Source organism: Manis pentadactyla, chromosome 8, assembly GCF_030020395.1.
Source record: "Manis pentadactyla isolate mManPen7 chromosome 8, mManPen7.hap1, whole genome shotgun sequence".
NCBI lineage: Eukaryota > Metazoa > Chordata > Mammalia > Pholidota > Manidae > Manis > Manis pentadactyla.
The window spans coordinates 71,535,419-71,555,737 of NC_080026.1; the positions used below are offsets into that span (position 1 = coordinate 71,535,419).

At 37.6% G+C, this 20,319-nt stretch overlaps 1 protein-coding gene across 1 annotated transcript; it reads right to left on the bottom strand.

Moving 5' to 3' along the window:
- Positions 1-1,189: 1,189 nt before the first annotated feature.
- LOC118931512 (cytoplasmic polyadenylated homeobox-like protein) lies at positions 1,190-13,176 on the bottom strand. The gene is given in 4 exon segments (XM_036924100.2): positions 1,190-1,625; positions 2,073-2,292; positions 4,188-4,384; positions 13,164-13,176. Coding segments are annotated over 4 exon segments (666 nt in total). The 3' UTR covers positions 1,190-1,389.
- Between the last annotated feature and the right edge of the window lie 7,143 nt (positions 13,177-20,319).

Here is a 20,319-nt window from a genome sequence, read left to right on the forward strand (position 1 = left end):
CTAGTGGTTGTCTAAATTATGCAAGTCACACCATTGGATGTGCGTAAGAGTTGCTATTTCCTTACCTACTCTCAATCTTATTGTAGTAACAGATGGGAGATACTTTACAAAGTGAAGTAGATCTATCTGTTATATTACCTTGGGAAAAAGATGTACAAGATGTGCTTTATTATGAAAGTTAATTAGCATGACACAATTTGAGTTAAAAATATGAAATAAATATGCAAAATATTACACAGTGTAGGACAAACCATATTAAACTCTTTACAATGATTACTTCAGGAATATGAACTTGGAGTGCAAGAATAAGAGCCTTAGCTTTTCCTTTACAACTTGAAATACTATATTACTTGAATGATTGTAACCAGAATGTATTGTTTTGTTATTAAATATTTTCAATAAAAAAATGGAAAGAAATAACAAAGGTCACTCTACCATTGGTACTCTTTAACATAAATCTCACTTGGAGGCAACTCTGATATTTGGGAAGAAATGATTCTCCTCTTAGACTCAGACACTGTTGTGTGAGTGGGCTGCCCAGTATGGTGTGGACACCACCTGCCCAGATGTATATGACAGCCCTGGCAGGACCTGCTCCAACTGACAGAAAACTCTGAAACACTTGAGACATGATTCTAGATCCTACGGCTCAAAGTTATGAAAACCAGTTCAAAGTTGGTTCACAGATACCAGGCTTTCCCTCAGAAACCAGGTTAACACCATGGCATTCAGATATGCTCAACTGGATACTCTCAGATCTTGTGACATCTTGTTGCTCCACATCCACAGGTGACTGGGTCACAGCACTCTGGATTCCCCCAGGAAGCAGCTCTCATCTCAGGGGGTTGGTGAGGGCTGTACATGGGCTCCTCTCCCAGGGGCTCTTTAGAGTGCAACAGCTGGGCCTGCAGCTCCATCGGGAGTTCTTGCTTTAAAAGGAAAGGGTGGCTTCAGTGAACGGGCTGCCTTTGAGCTGTACAGAGCCCAGGCTGATGTTGGGGTGTTCTCCACAGTCACGGCTTTGGTGGGGCTAGCTGCAGGACATATGGCTGCTGCCATGGTTCCCAAGTAGACAGCTTTGCAGTGGCAGCCTTGGAGCCTCATCCAAAGGCTGCTATACTAGGGTCCTTCACAGTCTTGTACTTCTTGTTGAGTATCTTGCTTTTGAAAGGAAGATAGTATCTGGGGCAGGTACTGTGCAAGAACCTTTCTTTTGAAGCACAACTGGCTTCAGATTTGGTAGCTGCTGTTGCTTGGTGGTCATCTTGCTGCCTTTGTATTCATTGGTTTTGGGCTCCATAGTCTAGCCCAGCTTTCTCCACAATGAATTGCACATTCAGGGGCTATAATGCTGGTGGACACTGCTGCCTACAAGAAGAGATCAACAGCTCATGGAGCTTTCCTGAAGTTAGTACTTATGCACTGGCTCTGGAAAGGCCTTTGTCTTGGACTGCTGTATGGATGACTGGATAAACTATGGCTGTTCTTTCTGAAGCTTAGAAACAATATAATGGAGCCACTTTCTTGGTCCCAGAAGCAGACCTCTGCAGATCCCTCACCCCAAAGCTGCTGCATTTGGGATTTAGGTCACTCTGCAGCTCTTTGTGTATCTTTCCCAAGAGGCACTGACAGAAACCTGACCACTATTAGCTTGACAAATACTCATCCTGCTGCTGTGACTGAGAGAGGGTGTGTGCCTGCTGCCCTCAATCACTGTAATTCAGGTGTAATAGAAGGTGATTCTGGAAGCACAGTTTCTCTTGATCATGCTGCAAATGTTGAGCTGCTCTAGAGGAATCAGCCGCTGTTTCACTGCTGTCCTTGAAATAGTGAGTAATGACAAGGGGCATCTGCTACTGCTCCCTCTTCCTTGCACACTATAAACAGTGCAGAACAAAGGGCCTTGTTTTCTGGCTTTCCTCTTGCTCAGGTCTGTCCCTCTAAAAATATTGCACAGAATAGGTAGGAGGATGAAGAAAGAACACTGATTTGTAGCTATAAAATGAATAGGCAGGACAAAGTCTACTTCCCATGTCACCTTGGTACTCCAAAGCACAGCTTGGTTCCTTTTTAATGTCTGGAATCAGTGTCAGCTGAGCCATCCTGTTGACTGGGAACCCTCCATGTCTCTGGAGAACAGCCAACTTTACCGAGTAGGGAAGATTCTGCCGGGGCATCTTGGAGGCTTAAAAGCAAATGACGCTGGACAGGGAACTCATGTCGTTTCCTAGCAGCAAATATTATGTGTCTCTCTCTAGGTGGTAGTCGGGCTCTTTTGTTCTGATACCAGTTCTAAAAAGAAAAGAAATAGCATCTATCAAATTTACTGATGTGGTATTATTCCACAATGCACTTGTGTAACATGGGAGAGAATTTTGTAGCTAAGCCTAATTTCAGCATTATCACTGATTTTCTTCCTGACCTTGAATAAGACATGAAAAATAAGGGCAGTCCTTCCTGGGGCTGCATGTGGGATTATGGAAGTCGTGCACTGCACGACTGCAAAATCTCAACCATCTCCACAGTTGGTAGTGGCACTTCTGACATGTGAACCTAGCTAGGCCTTCAAAATCTGCCCCCAAACCTGTAATCTTTTGCATTTAAAGGAATTGATTACCAGCTGCTCCCTAAACACACTGAAGTTTTTTCCACATCTTTATTTTACTCCAGCTGCACACCAAAATGAGTTTATGGCTCCATATATTCTAAGTTATGTTTTTAAATTTATTATTTTGAAAGGCTACACATGAAGAGTTTGAGTCATAACTGTATAGTTAATATGTGACCCTCAGTATTCCATTAACACCTCTGGTCTCCATATTTTTTAATTCTCCCTAAAATGAGGATACTTATTCATGCCAACCAGAATCCCCAGGTCTTTGGGGAAGGTGGAAATGATAAAATGCTTTTTTAGACAATCCATCCTAATAAACCATGGTTGCTGTAAGCAGTTGGAGCCATGAAGTGTAAGCCACAGTGTCTGGGGGCCGTTTGCCACTGTTCACTTCTGGAACCACATCCATGAACTTCCTGTTATAAATCTATCCCTTTGAGAAGTATAGAGGATTTTTGAAATTGAATAAAAAGTATCTTCACCTTGAGAAACCCAGTGGTCCAGAAATGTAAAGAAAACACAGTATAAGAGTGTTTAAATATTTGACCAGCCTTTCAATTCTTTCCTAGTTAGTACCTTATCCAGATTTTCTGTTTACTTGTATGAATACATTGATTTGTATTTTCCTTGAAATGTTTCCAGCTCATGAAACTTAATATAACATAGTTATTAACATAGCATTTACCTTTTCTTTTATCCTCAAAAGCTACTCTTAATTCCCCTTCTTATTTTCCCTAAGATGATTTTTTCCTATTGTCAAGCAACCAATAAATTCAATCATCTATAGACAATTACAGAACAAAGAAAACATAGACATTTTCTTAATTGTATGTATACAAAACCAATACAACTCCAGTAAAATTTCATGCAGCTATTACCAATCACTTCCAAAACAATCATATCAGAGATTCCCAAATAAAATACTGGTTCATGCAATAAACAGTTTTGAAGCACCTACCAAAGCTGTGGGGGATTATACCAAGAGGTGGACCTATCAAGCCAAGTCCATCTCCTGCTTCAGAGATGTGTACCAACTTATTACCATCTCCTCTTGGGAAGTTTAATTGGCATGCCAAACTGAACACATCCAAAGTGAAACTCCTAATGCCTGTGGCATAAAACCACTCCTTTCTCAGGTCTACCCTATCTTAAAGGCAACTCCAATCTTCCATTCTCTTAAGGTCTATGTTTTGCATCCCTTCATACTAGATATGTAGTGAGAGAATGCAGAGATCTCTTAGCAAACTATCATATCAGCTCCACTTTCAAAATGATGAATGTCTTCCCAATTCTCTATACTTCCACAGCCAGCAGCCTGGTCTAAACCATTGTTGCCCTTAACCTAGATAACTCTAACAGATTCTTAACTGGTCTCTGCTTCTAGACTTGTCTTGCAAGACTATTTTTCCATAAAACACACAACATATTCATATCCACATTGAGATGAACAAAAAAAGTGACTTGATTTGTCCTTTGTGATGAAATGGTATTAAAAACACTCTCTAATTCTTTATCTTTTCCATATTGTCTACAAAAAGACATATACATGCAAAACTTTGAATATTTCACTTACATCAATTACATACACTTGACAGTGGAGTTGTTCAGCCAATTCTTTTCTAGTGGTAAAATCAGGATATGGATTGTCTTCAAATGCCAGATTAAGTATATGCAATTCATCCTTAGTAAATTTATGTCGTGGTCTCCCCTTTTCTTTTCCCCATTTTCTTTTTTTTACTTCATTATAACCATATTCTTCAATTGGAGATCCTGAGAAATATACAGAGAAAAGCATTAGAGAATACTGGTAGCAACTAGAAAAAGAAAAGACTGTTCACCAGCAACCATTCATAAAACAAGATTTTCTGAGAAGTGGAGCCCTACCTCATACCTATTTATAATAAAATTACTAATGGATTCAAGGCCGATATTTAAAATTATGATGAAAAATGAGATTTATGACCTCCAGGGTAGGGAAGGATTTCTTTAGTCTAACAAAAAAGTCACACTACAAAGGAAAAGACAAAAAAAATTCTAAGCCTCATTAGTAATTGAAGAAATACAAATAAACCAGCTCACACCCATCTGGAAACCAAAAATTTAAATGTATGGTGGTGGAGCTGGGGAAGAATGACGAAGATTAAAGAATATAGGAAATCAGTATCAGGGTTAATTTATCAATTGTTAGAACTTTGGAAGTAATTTTATTATATACAATCAAATCGAAAGCGCGCATACCCTTCAACACAGTAATGAAAGGGCACTTGAAACAGTAGGAAGGCTCTGTAGTGAGTTTCCATGAGTGGTTAACGAAACAAAAAGCAGGATTCAACTACAGTTGACCCTTGAACAACATGAATTTGAACTACATGGGTCCACTTATACACAGATTTTTTTTCAGCTAATATATTGTAACAGTTTTTGGAGATTTGTGACAATGTGAAAAAACTCAGATGTATTGTGTGGCCTAGAAATATTGAAAAAATTAAGAAAAATTTAGAAATATATGTAAATACGAGTCTGTTTTGTCATTTATTATCATAAAATATACAAAAATTATAAAAAGTTAAAATTTATCAAAACTTACACACATAAACACTTCCAGACCATACATGGTGCCATTCACAGGTCAAGAGAAATGTAAACAAATTGTCACAAATCTCCAAAATATTTTCCAATATAGTTATAGAAAAAAATCCAGGAATAAATGGACCTGAACAGTTAAAATCTGTGTTGTTCAAGGGTCAAGATAGTCTATAAGTAGTTAAGTTTTGGGAGACTCAAAAGTTATGCTCAGATAAGCTGGAAAAACTTATTATCCACATGCAAATGAATGAAACTGGACAGTTACCTGTACCATTATACAAAACTCAAAATGGATAAAAGATCTAAATGCAAGAACTATAAAATTGTTACAAGAAAAGAGGGCAAAATATTCATGACATTATAGGTGGCAATGATTTCTTAGATATGACACCAAAAGCACAAGCAACAAAAGAAAAAATAAGTTGGACTACATCAAAATTTAAAACTGCATCAAAAGGTACAATCAATAGTTTGAAAAGGCAACCTAAGGAATGGCAGAAATATCTGCATATCATATCTGATAAGAGGTTAATATCCAGACTGTATAAAGAGCTCCTACAAATCAAGAACATTAAAACAAGCAACCTGGTTTTTAAAATGGACAAAGGACTTGAATATTTCTCCAAAGATATACAAACAGCTATTAAACATATGAAAAAAATGTTTAATTTTACTAATCACTAGGGAAATGAATAAAAAACACCAGGAGATACCACCCTATACCCATTAAGATGACTACTATAAAAAACAGAAAATAACTAGCGTTGCCCAGGCTGTGGAGAAATTGGAACCCCTGTGTACTGTTGTTGGTGGGACTCTAAAAGGGGGTATCACTATGGACAACAGTCTGACAGTTTCTCAAAAATTAAAAATAGAATTACCAAATAATACAATTGGTAGTTGCCATTCCACTTTTGGTCATATACCCAAAAAAGTGAAAGCAGAGATTTGAACAGAAATTTCTACACCCATGTTCATAGCAGCATTATTTACAATAGTCAATAGATGGAAGCAACCCAAGGGTCTATCAGTGGATGAATGGATAAACAAAATATGGTATGAATGTTCATACAATGGACAATTATTTAGCCTTAAAAAGGAAAAATTCTGATACATGCTACCACAAATGAACTTTGAGGATATTAGACTAAGGGAAATAAGGCAATTACAATGAGCAAATATTGTGTAATTCCACTTATGAGGTATCTAGAGTAGTCAAACGCACAGAGACAGAGAATAGAATGGTGGTTGCCAGGAGCTTAGGGGAGAGGAGAATGGGAAGTTATTGTTTAATGGGTACAAAGTTTCAGTTTTGAATGGTAAAAGAGTTCTGTGGATAGATGGTGATGAAGGAGGCACAACCATGTGAATGTCCATAATGAACCAAACTGTACACTTAAAATATGGTTATGGCAATAAATCTTGTTATATATGTTTTACCACAAGAAAACACTCCAGAAATAGAAGACATCAATCTAGATATTGAATAAATCCACAGTGTACTGGAAAAAATTGACTCAGAATGATTAACTCTAAGACATATCCTAATAAAAGTATTAGACTTTAAAGATAAAAATTCCTCAGGATCTCCAGGAAAAAGCAAGATAGAATATTCAGTTTATACAAAACACACAAAGGCAACATCAGAGCAGAATTTAAGAAGCTTAAGGAAAGGACATGTGAACTAAAGATACTATATTGAGACAAGCTCTCCATGAAGTATCAAGTCACAGAAAAATTCAATGTACCAGAATTTAAGCAGTAACACACATGTCTTCCCTGAGGAATATTCTAGAAGATGAGCTTTGTACAACCAAAAGTCAACTGGAAAACTTCACAACAGAATGGTCAGTGAACATTTCATATATTTTATTGTACAGCTAAGACTACAACAATGGTGGGGTTTGGGATTAAAAATAATATGTAAACAAATCAAAATCTAGATTTGTTTACATCAATAAATTAGACAAACCACTAGTAAATTAATTGTGAAAAGTAGAGAAATAACACTGCTGAACTGCACACTTAAGAATTGAGATGTTAATATAAATCAAGTTTAAAAATCAAATGAATATTCATATTTGAACTGTTTATAGTTCATAATGCATGAACAAAACCAAAAGCTTCTGTGATGACTGCCCTTGTAATGTTCACCATGTAACTTATTCACTATGTAAGAATTTGTTCTCCATGTAAGAACTTGTTCGTTATGCTTCAGAAGATTGGAGACTGATGAGAATTAGGCTTGGGGTGGATTAATGATTGTGCATTGAGTACTGACCCCCCTATACAGAATTTTATTGTTGTTAACAACTATTTGATCAATAAATATGAGAGATGCCCTCACACACACACACACACACAAATATATATATATATATATATATATATAAACACACTTCCAATTGTAAATAAATAAGTAACCAGGATGTAATCTATAGCATAAGGAATATAGTCAAAATATTGTAATAACTTGGTATGGTGATAGCTGGTACCTAGAATTATCATGTATATAAATGTTGAATCACTGTGTTGTACACCTGAAACTAATGTAATACTGTGTGTCAACTACCCTTCAATAAAAAAATAATAATAATAATAAAATAAAAATAAATAAAAATAAAAAAGAATTGAGATGTTAAATTGTGTTTTTTAACCACAATTTTTTAAATAAATAAACTGACTTTTTTAAAGGCCCGAAAGCACACACACAAGAAATGAAAAAAGATGATTTTAATGCCTCCTTTCTATCAACAAGAAACTAATTTACAATCCCTATGCAAAGAATTTGAAAACTTAGAAGGAATGAATAATGTTTTAGATAAATACAGTACCAAAACTGACCCCAGTAGAGATAGAAAGCATAAACAAATTGATTTCAATAGAAGAAAATTACCAAGTAACTGCCCCAGAAAAAAAGAAAAAAACGAGGCAGGGATGGTTTCACAGAGGAATTCTACCAAATAGATAGTCTTAATGCTACATAAACTATAGAATAAGAGAAATGCTCATCTATTAGTAGGAATGTAAACTGGTATCACCATTTTGATAAAGGTTGGACACACTAATAGATTTAAAAATAGGAATAACATATGACCTAGCAATTCCATTCCTCAGATCTACCAATAGAAATGTGTGTACATATGCAATAAATTATATATACAGTAACATTTCTAATATTATTTTTCTTTACAGACCTAAAACAAACACCCAAATTTCCATCAGGAGCATAATAGATAAATGAATTGCAACATATTTACAGGATGCAATACTAGATTAATAGTAAGAATGGACAATCTGCAACTATATGGATGACTCTCACAAAAAAATATTAACAACAAAAGATGGTAAAAGAGTACAGATTGTATGATTCCATTAACATAAGTAAAAGCCCAGGCAAATTTATCTATGCTCTGTTTAGAAGTCAAGATGGGGGTTGGTCAGTGAATGGAAGGAAGGACCATTTAGCCTTCTCAGGTGCTGGTCATATTTCCTTCCCTTTCTTAATCTGTATGCTCATTAAGTATGATCAACTTATGAAAACAGAACAGCAACACAAATACGTAATATGATAATGTAAGGAAGAGAACTTTGTGCTGTTGAAATGAGTATGAACTCAAGATTTAAAAATAAAATTCTATTTTCTGTCCACTGGAGAGGTCTAGAAGCAATGAAAACGCCAGTAATGATGAGTCTACATTATTCCCAGACCTTTTAAAATATTCATTATTATGAGAGAAAGGGAGAAGAGGAGAAAGCTTAAAGAAAAACAACACCTAAAACAAAATAAAAGAAATTATAAACATTAGAAATCCCCAATTTGTAACCCTCAGTGCATCTTATTGATCCAGACAATGATCATAATCATAAATGAATGCTAAAATCATTGAATGAAAGGTCATAGAAGAAACATATTCACCTGTTCTCAAAGTATCACAGATAACTTGCTAATTATAAAAGGGAAATACATCTCTTCAGTCGGGAGATACAGAGGTCACATCCTTAACCAACTGAGCAAACCACCTCTCAGAAAATCTGACCTTACACCTGCTAATGTGATTGCATACAGAGGGACACAACATCACCTGTGTGAGCTCCTGAACTAATCAAATAGTTGTATTTTTCTTCCATTTCACTTTGTTTCTCCTTTCCCAGGTAAAAAGATGGCACATATGTTAAGAGAGGGCTAATTATCAGTAGAGAACCCATTGGCATTTTGAGACAATTCTTTGTGAAAGGCTGTCTCACACACTGCCACATGGAATCACTGATTCCTTCCTACAAAGTTGCTGGTAGTAGCCTTCAGTCATGATAATAACCAGTATCTGCCCCCACACAGTTCCAAATATTGGTTTAGTTCTATTTATCCCTTCCTAACTACTGCTACATGAGTTACTACATTTTGAGTCTCTGTTTCTCCACATAGTAACAAGGTCTAAGAGGATCTATATGGGGTTATTAAAAACAATTAGATGAATTCATGAAAGCATTTTCAATAAATCCTTATTCATGCTAAGAATACAATAACCCTTTCCTCCCGTAAGCTTGTAGACTATTGGGAACCTTGACCGTTTTGTGCTCCAGATCACCCAGAACCCAGAACCAAAGGTGATAGCGCTGGATTTGGGAGATAAGATGGAGGCTGCTCAAGACTGAGTATGGTGGAGGCTAATTCTTGGCCCTGCTGAATCTCTATTCCTATCAGCTAAGTGTGGAAAAGACCCAAGTCTGAAAAAATACCAATCTGGCTTGAAAAAAACACCACAGCAATCAATGGCAGATTAAAGATTATTTAAATGGAAAAATTACCCTGCAATTTCCAAATCTGAAATTCCTCATTAAGAGCTCTTCTTCACTTTGTAAACAAAGAGACAGATTTGGAGACTCTCAGGCTGCAGAGAGAGGACTATCTAGGGAGAACAGTTTACAACCTGTAATAATAAATACCTCATCCTGCTGGAGTGTGAAGATTAGATTAGATAAACTAATCTTCAATGGACAAGGCATGTCCGAAATCACAAATAATGGTAATTTCCCTCCCAATGCCCATAAATGTTTCCTTAGTGAACACCAGGAAATGAGGACAACATGGGGTGATCCCTGCACATACTGGAAGCTAAGGAACCCTCAAGGGAGGCTGGTAATCTCATCCGTGCTCAGCCTAATCCCATAATCAAAGAGAGAGGATCAAAAGGCAATTAGAGAAAGAAGCCCTAGTTTTTGTAAAAATCCATCTGTCTGGGACAAACCTTTTCCACTTTCTCGTGACCATGAGCATGTCCTTTCACCCCTCAGAGACAGAGGGCTCTCCCATAAATAGTTTACTCTGAGTGTCATAATTCCTACGTAGGGTAGTAGGGAAATTACTATTCATTATCTTGGAAAGTAACAGAAGTGGAATGAATGCATTGCCCAAGGGCATAAGCAGTGAGAAGCAGAGGCTATCTGCAGCCACACCACCCTGAATGAACCATGTGATCTTGGAAGCTAAGCAAGGTTTGGCTTGGTTAATATTTGGATGGGAGAAGGAGCCAGAGGGTGGAGGTCAGACCTAATTTTTGGCCAGGTATTCAGTGCTCTCACCTGCACCTCAGATAAGGAAGGAGGTGGATTCCCACACCTACTCCATCAAAGCTGGTCTGAGCCCAAGAGATTTGTCTAGCCCAACAACTCTCAGTCTACTTCTTTTTGGTGATTTTTTTAAATGTTTGTTTTCAGTATGAGAAATACAGGAAAAAAAGAATAAATTAATCTCATTCATAACCCCACACACTCTTAGGAATTAATTAAATTTGAATAGAAGTCTCCCATCCTTCCCATCAAGTCTCCCTGAAATACAAGCATATTGAATTTTGTCTGAAGGCCTGAAGGACAATTTCCTTCACGGAAAAGATGTACAAAGTATTTCATCACAACAATGAGCTATGGAAGGTATATTTAAATCCTTGATCCTTGGCTAAAACAACAGGTGGTGAGAAGTAAAAGGAAGCACTGTTTCTAATAACTCTACTTGGCAGAGAAGCTCCCCCCACTCCGAGACTTCACTATACCACCTTCCTACTCATTGCTAGCTTGAGATACTGGCTGGGAGACTCCAAGTTCTGCAGGGTTTGGGAACACATGACACTAACAAAGGGACAAGAGAGTACTCTGTTCACAGTAAAGTGACAGTCCTGGTCTTTGCTCAGGTTAAGAGATGGGCCTGGCCAAAACTGGGAGATCTGGTCTAGGGTTTTGCTGCACCCCCCTACGCATGACCACTCACCATAAGTCAACATAAAAATTTCCCAGCATTTCTGAAAAGCAGATATGCACATTTATTTAAAATAAAACTCAGCAGTAAAAATAGCAATCAAGCAAACATTCTTTTGTACCATCATAGCCCCATGGTCAGTGCACACCTCTGGAGTCTGCCTGCCTGTGCTCAAATCCCAGCTCTGAGGCTGACTGAGCTTTTGGGCAAGGCTACCTCTGCATCTCCAGTTGCTCACCGGGCCCTGGGTTGCAGGATCTCACATCCTAAAAGCATGGCCACATTGCTCTCGAGTCCCTCTGGTGTAGATTTTTGCCTCTTAGATAGAGATGGTAATGGGATCAGGGTACTCCTTAGTCCACTATACATAAATTGAGGAGCCTCTGACAGAGGACTCATGTATCACCCATTAGAGCACAATGCGAATGATATAAGACACAGTTGTAGCAGATCACATAGCCTCCTCACCTCAATTATGGTTCAGCTAGAAAAAGAAATCAAAGCTGGAACCCCAATATATGGAGTCTACCTTCTCAAGGAACAGGACTATCAAGTCTCCTCCATATCCCAGGCTTGGAAAGTTCCACATTATTTCCAAACTTCACAGAATATCAAATCATTTGTGAACTAGGAAAAAAAATCCCAGGGCCACTACTACAATTCTTTCAAGATAGCTCTTATGGTTTGGAGAAGTTTTTTTTTTTTTATTTTAACTTCTTATCCTGTTAACTTTTAAACATACATGAAAATAACAAGAAAAAAAGAGTATAATGAACCTGATGGTTCTATCACTCAACTCTAATATATAACAATATGTTGTGTGAATATATTTTTGACTTAAAAAAAAAAATCAAGATAGAATCACATTTGTCAATCAAAATGGATCTGGTAGACATTGTTGAGATAGGGCCAAACACATCCTCACTTCAGTGCAAACTTGAACTTTATGAACTTTAAATAGTGCTAAACCACAATGTCTCAACGACCAATGTGACTGAATTTTGCTGTGTGTGACCTTGTAGCTTTTCAAAATACCAAGTGTAAACCATAACCTTGCAGTTCCAAGATTTCCTCCATCAATCATTACTGAATATGCAACAATTTATGTAATTTTTCTTAATCTTGCAATTTTTGTCTTTGAAAGCCTCCTCCATTTTTGTAGTCTGGAGGTACACATTTTTAATACATCATCTTGCATCTGTCTCCCGTGCTGCATTCCTAACAAACCCTGAATAAAACTTTGTTTAACTTGATCAGGATTTTTGCTTCCTTTCTTGGTTCACAGTGGCCAATCTTATTTTAGCCACCCACCCACTCCACTCATCTCCTCAAATCCTCCACCCCAACAATATTCTTTAGTGAATCCCAATATTTTGTTTCATCCAAAAATACTTCCATATATATCTTTAAAATATAATTAATGTTTTTTTTTATTTCCATATTGTTAGATATTTATTTAGGGCTCTACCCAGTTTTATTGAGATATAACTGACAGGAAACTGCTTTCAGTGTAAGCAAACGTTCATTTTTAAATACCTGAGCCTCTCAGAAGGTCCTAACACCCAATTCCACTGTACAAAACAACAGACAGTTACATCAGTGACAAGAGTTGTCCCCAGACTATAAACCTGTACTTTTAAAAAATGAGATCTCAAACCCCTACAAAACATCAGTCCATCAGGTAGGCTGCCTCCTACCAAAGAAACTCACCATTGGAAGCCATGTTGAACCTCTAATCCAGGGTCTTTCTTCATGATAAAGTGATGAGCTCTGAAACAGCATTAATATACCCTTGAGTGCCCACCCTAGACACACCTTAGACAAAGCCCTAACCATGGCTCCACCCCAGACACACCTCTTGATTAGCTTATCTAATCTACCTTTTGAACACCTACATTCCATTCATTGAGCACCAATGGAAATTAATTTTCTCATTTAATCCCCAAATACCCTTGTGAAATGGGTACTATTTTATCCCCACTTAGATTGGTGAGAACTGGGAACAGAGTGGTTCATACCACAGAGTGAGCCTCTGACCTAGGCAGTCTGACCTCTGACCTTATGCTTATGCTATCATGTTATAGATAGACTGCAGACTGTGTGAGGACAAAAGCTTTGTCAGGCTTACAGATGATCCACATTGCCTAATATATCATTGACTAAGGAATACCAAGATTGGAAGCAGAAGAGGCCAGAGACTGATATCTAATAAGGTTTATGGACATTAGATCATTGGAAAAATCATCATCTACTTAAAACAGTTCTGTGAGATAACATTTTACAGATGAGGAAACTGTAGGCCATTGGGGTTTTCTTCACAACTGTAGGAATTTGAACTTTCTCGGATGCATGGAACAAAATGTTTTTATACTCCAAGTATGGAAAACAACACATGCTTGACAACTGTTTAGATTAATTCATCTAAATTCAGAGGGATTCACATATCCCCCTTTTTCTTTAAACAAGCTGATACAAATTTATGTGGCAGATCCAAAGAACAGAGTTTTCATACATTATCTTAATTAAATTTTGTAGTGGCCCTATGTGGACATATATTACTTATATCCATTATACATATGAAGACACTGAAGCACAGAAACAGATTAACTTGCCTGAGATCAATATCCAGGAAGAGAAAAATATAAAATAAATGAAAGTAAGGTTTTTAGTTAGGCAAGTTAATGGCTAAGGTCCAGATGGAAGGAGGTCCCATGTTTTAGGTTGGCTTCCAGCATAGATCATCCCTCACCAGCAAGAATGATAAAAATGCTTGAGGAAAAGAGAGATAGATGCAATCATGGGTGGTTGTGTTAATGAGTTATGACTGTAAATATGTCCTATGCTGTCTGCTTGGGGTCAGAGGCAATGATGGGTCAGACAGTCCAGTTGGGCAGTACCATACATTGAGGTAGTTTGAAAATATTCATGGAGCTGGAATTGTTGGGGGGAATTTGGAGGTTAAGAGAATGGAGAAAATCAAAATATGATTGGACCTAAACTGTTTTATCTGATGTTTTTTCCCCAGTAATTTTCAAAATTCACATCATTTTTGGTTTTACTTTTCCTCTCAGTACCTTGAATTCACACTAGGTGGTGACCTTCCCCGTGCTATTCCGTTAATCTGCTTCCGAAGCACATTTTTACCAGACACCGTTAAGTGCTTGCTTTCTGTTCTTTTCTCAGCTCCATACAGGTTCGTCTGTGTTCCCACTACAATATTTAGATGTCACTGGAAAAGGTCAACAATTGTCCAATCTTATGGCTAGTTGTGGGTAAAACTGCAATATTTCCAGAATCTCTCTCCTAGCCTTAGTTCATCTCCATGTCAATAGATGTTTCCAAGGGGTGGAGAGAAGTAGCCATCTCCATATCAATAGGTAATTACAAGGGGGAGCAAGGATATATCTGGACCAGAGAGGGTGGGTGGGGTCCCTTTTTCTTGCAGCTGGGTTGCAAGAGCAGAAGTGGATGACTGCTTGTAAGCAATAATTGGGTTTCTCCCACTTTATTTCTCCCTTTGATTTCGGTTCAAAGGTATTTTGCCCTGGGATGGGAAAATATCTCCCCCACCCCCCAACCCCTGCCCCTGCCAAGAGAATTGCACTAATCTTCTTCCCTAAATCATCAAAGATTCTTGGCCAATCTTTTTTTTTCTTGAAAACTCTTATTTCAGATTCTTTATGTTAAACTTGGCTTCAAAAGGATGTCCACTAAGTCCTTTATACTTCTCAAAAATACCTCATAACAATAAAAGCCCAACAAATACCAGGTCCTGTTTATTGAGCCTGGTGATACAGCTGTGAAAAGCATGAATGCAGTCTCTGCTCTCAGAAAACAAACATTCAGGTGAACTTTTATTTTTTTCTTTTATTTTTTTATTTTTTATTTTATTTTATTGAAGGGTAGTTGACAACAGTATTGCATTACATTAGTTTCAGGTGTACAACACAGTGATTCAACATTTATATACATGATAATTCTAGGTACCAGCTATCACCATACCAAGTTGTTACAATATTTTGACTATATTCCTTATGCTATACATTACATCCCGGTTACTTATTTATTTTACAATTGGAAGTGTGTTTATATATGTGTATATATATATATATATATATATATATATATATATATATATATATATTTTGTGAGGGCATCTCTCATATTTATTGATCAAATAGTTGTTAACCACAATAAATTTCTGTATAGGGTGGTCAATACTCAATGCACAATCATTAATCCACCCCAAGCCTAATTTTCGTCAGTCTCCAATCTTCTGATGCATAATGAACAAATTCTTACATGGAGTACAAATTCTTACATAGTGAATAAGTTACATGGTGAACTGTGTAAGGGCAGTCATCACAGAAGCTTTCGGTTTTGTTCATGCATTATGAACTATACACAGTCAGTTCAAATATGAATATTCATTTGATTTTTAAACTTGATTTATATGTGGATACCACATTTCTCTATTATTATTATTTTTAGTAAAATGCTGAAGTGGTAGGTAGATACGAGATAAAGGTAGAAAACAGAGTTTAGTGTTGTAAGAGAGCAAATGTAGATGATCAGGTGTGTGCCTGTAGACTATGTGTTAATCCGAGCTAGACGAGGGCAATAAACATCCATGTATGCAGAAGATTTCTCTCAGAACATGAGGGGGGAGGTTCTAAGCCTCACCTCTGCTGCTCCCCATTTTCTCACCAGATGGCCCCCTGCGACTGTGCCTGTCTTAGGTTGTTCCTCCCTTGAGGAATCTTACCCGTCTCTGGCTAACCAGTCATCTTCCGGGGCCATACAGGGAAATGTTAAATTGGTAAGTGAGAGAGAAGCCTTATTGTTTGAAAAGGTTAGCTTTTTACTTCTTTGCATATTTATGCCCTGTGGCTTCTCTGCCCAGCATTTGTCTTGAGGTATCTTTACCACTTGGAAGAATTATGATACTCGGTAAATTTGACATGTGGCACAAGTTCTATTTAAAGGTTGTGATTAGGTAGGAAGAAGAAAAGCTATAAAAGTAGCAGGCAGAAGAAAACCTGGGAAGATTGATTATTTCTTTGACATATCTTCTTGTAGAGTAACTTTAGCATGTATAGGTTTTAAACTACTAATTCAATTGTGCACACACATTAACATAATAGGAATATAGTTACCTAACCAAAGCATACCTGTAATTACCAGCCATCTCCAGTGAAACCAAGAAAACCAGTTAGGCACCTTAGGCATTTGTGAAAACTTATCTATGATATGGTGGATATTGTCCGACTGAACATAAACAGTCTGAGAGAATTCAGATAAACTAGAACAACCCATTCCTGGGGACTGTTAATATCCCATATGTTCGTTTAACGATAAATAGTCTGTGGTTGTAAGATTTTGGAGTGCTACAATTTGCACTTCTCCTAATTCTTGGTTGAGTTCCAACAGTATAGATCCAGTCCAATTTTTGTTTTACTGTATGCACAGGCCAGCTTAGATATCTCCTTCATCATTCCCATGGCAAGTCCAGGAACTGGTGGGATGAGTGCATCTACAGCTGTAGCAGTGCATGGATCTTTGTTGGGGTTTTTTGATGATCATCTTCTGACATGAGTCTTCCAGACAGTGCTGATGTTGGAAGTTCTTTTTCATATCGTATCTTAGTTCATTTTCGGGGTAGCCAAATTAGGCTTTGATCCTCTGTATAAACACAAACAGACCCTTTGCCTACACTTTTATATGCCCTTTATATCATTGTGTAGAACTCATTAGAGGTCACCACATAGGAACTGCTTTTTTTTTTTTTTAATCATTAATCTACACTTACATGACGAATACTTTGTTTACTAGGCTCTCCCCTATACCAGGTCCCCCCTATATACTCCTTTACAATCACTGTCCATCAGCGTAGCAAACTGTTGTAGAATCACTACTTGTCTTCACTGTGTTGTACAGCCCTCCCCTTTCTCCCACCCCGCTATGGATGCTAATATTAATAACCCTCTTTTTCTGCCCCCCCTTATCCCTCCCTACCCACCCATCCTCCCCAGTCCCTTTCCCTTTGGTACCTGTTAGTCCATTCTTGAGTTCTGTGATTCTGTTGCTGTTTTGTTCCTTCAGTTTTTCCTTTGTTCTTATATTCCACAGATGAGTGAAATCATTTGGTATTTCTCTTTCTCTGCTTGGCTTGTTTCACTGAGCATAATACCCTCCAGCTCCATCCATGTTGCTGCAAATGATTGGATTTGCCCTTTTCTTATGGCTGAGTAGTATTCCATTGTGTATATGTACCACTTCTTCTTTATCCATTCATCTATCGATGGACATTTAGGTTGCTTCCAATTCTTGGCTATTGTAAATAGTGCTGCGATAAACATAGGGGTACATTGGTCTTTCTCATACTTGATTGCTGCATTCTTAGGGTAAATTCCTAGGAGTGCAATTCCTGGGTCAAATGGTATGTCTGTTTTGAGCATTTTGATGTACCTCCATACTGCTTTCCACAGTGGCTGAACTAATTTACATTCCCACCAGCAGTGTAGGAGGGTTCCCCTTTCTCCACAGCCTCGCCAACATTTGTTGTTGTTTGTCTTTTGGATGGCAGCCATCCTTACTGGTGTGAGGTGATACCTCATTGTAGTTTTAATTTGCATTTCTCTGATAATTAGCGATGTGGAGCATCTTTTCATGTGTCTGTTGGCCATCTGTATTTCTTTTTTGGAGAACCGTCTGTTCAGTTCCTTTGCCCATTTTTTAATTGGGTTATTTGTTTTTTGTTTGTTGAGGCGTGTGAGCTCTTTATATATTCTGGACGTCAAGCCTTTATCGGATGTGTCATTTTCAAAGATATTCTCCCATACTGTAGGGTTCCTTTTTGTTCTATTGATGGTGTCTTTTGCTGTACAGAAGATTTTCAGCTTAATATAGTCCCACTTGTTCAGTTTTGCTGTTGTTTTCCTTGCCCAGGGAGATATGTTCAAGAAGAGGTCACTCATGTTTATGTCTAAGAGGTTTGTGCCTATGTTTTCTTCCAAGAGTTTAATGGTTTCATGACTTACATTCAGGTCTTTGATCCATTTTGAGTTTACTTTTGTATATGGGGATAGACAATGGTCCAGTTTCATTCTCCTACATGTAGCTGTCCAGTTTTGCTGGCATCATCTGTTGAAGAGACTGTCATTTCGCCATTGTATGTCCATGGCTCCTTTATCAAATATTAATTGACCATATATGTCTGGGTTAATGTCTGGATTGTCTAGTCTGTTCCATTGGTCTGTGGCTCTGTTCTTGTGCTAGTACCAAATTGTCTTGATTACTATGGCTTTATAATAGAGCTTGAAGTTGGGGAGTGAGATCCCCCCTACTTTATTCTTCTTTCTCAGGATTGCTTTGGCTATTCGGGGTCTTTGGTGTTTCCATATGAATTTTTGAATTATGTGTTCCAGTTCATTGAAGAATGTTGCTGGTAGTTTCATAGGGATTGCATCAAATCTGTATATTGCTTTGGGCAGGATGGCCATTTTGACGATATTAATTCTTCCTAGCCACGAGCATGGGATGAGTTTCCATCTGTTAGTGTCCCCTTTAATTTCTTTTAAGAGTGACTTGTAGTTTTCAGAATATAAGTCTTTCACTTCTTTGGTTAGGTTTATTCCTAGGTATTTTATTTTTTTTGATGCAGTTGTGAATGGAGTTGTTTTCCTGATTTCTCTTTCTGTTGGTTCATTGTTGGTATATAGGAAAGCCACAGATTTCTGTGCGTTGATTTTGTATCCTGCAACTTTGCTGTATTCCGATATCAGTTCTAGTAGTTCTGGGGTGGAGTCTTTAGGGTTTTTTATGTAGAGTATCATGTCATCTGCAAATAGTGACAGTTTGACTTCTTCTTTGCCAATCTGGATTCCTTGTATTTCTTTGTTTTGTCTGATTGCCGTGGCTAGGACCTCCAGTACTATGTTAAATAACAGTGGGGAGAGTGGGCATCCCTGTCTAGTTCCCGATCTCAGAGGAAATGCTTTCAGCTTCTCGCTATTCAATATAATGTTGGCTGTGGTTTTATCATAGATGGCCTTTATTATGTTGAGGTACTTGCCCTCTATGCCCATTTTGCTGAGAGCTTTTATCATGAATGGATGTTGAATTTTGTCAAATGCTTTTTCAGCATCTATGGAGATGATCATGTGGTTTTTGTCTTTCTTTTTGTTGATGTGGTGGATGATATTGATGGACTTTCGAATGTTGTGCCATCCTTGCATCCCTGGGATGAATTCCACTTGGTCATGGTGTACGATGGTTTTGATGTATTTTTGAATTCGGTTTGCTAATATTTTGTTGAGTATTTTTGCGTCTACGTCCATCAGGGATATTGGTCTGTAGTTTTCTTTTTTGGTGGTGTCTTTGCCTGGTTTTGGTATTAGGGTGATGTTAGCTTCATAGAATGAGTTTGGGAGTATCCCCTCCTCTTCTATTTCTTGGAAAACTTTAAGGAGAATGGGTATTATGTCTTCCCTGTATGTCTGATAAAATTCCGAGGTAAATCCATCTGGCCCGGGCGTTTTGTTCTTTGGTAGTTTTTGATTATAGCTTCAATTTCGTTGCTGGTAATTGGTCTGTTTAGATTTTCTGTTTCTTTTTGGGTCAGTCTTGGAAGGTTGTATTTTTCTAGGAAGTTGTACATTTCTCCTAGGTTTCCCAGCTTGTTACCATATAGGTTTTCATAGTAGTCTCTAATAATTCTTTGTATTTCTGTGGGGTTCGTCGTGATTTTTCCTTTCTCGTTTCTGATACTGTTGATTTGTGTTTACTCTCTTTTCCTCTTAATACGTCTGGCTAGAGGCTTATCTATTTTGTTTATTTTCTCGAAGAACCAGCTCTTGGTTTCATT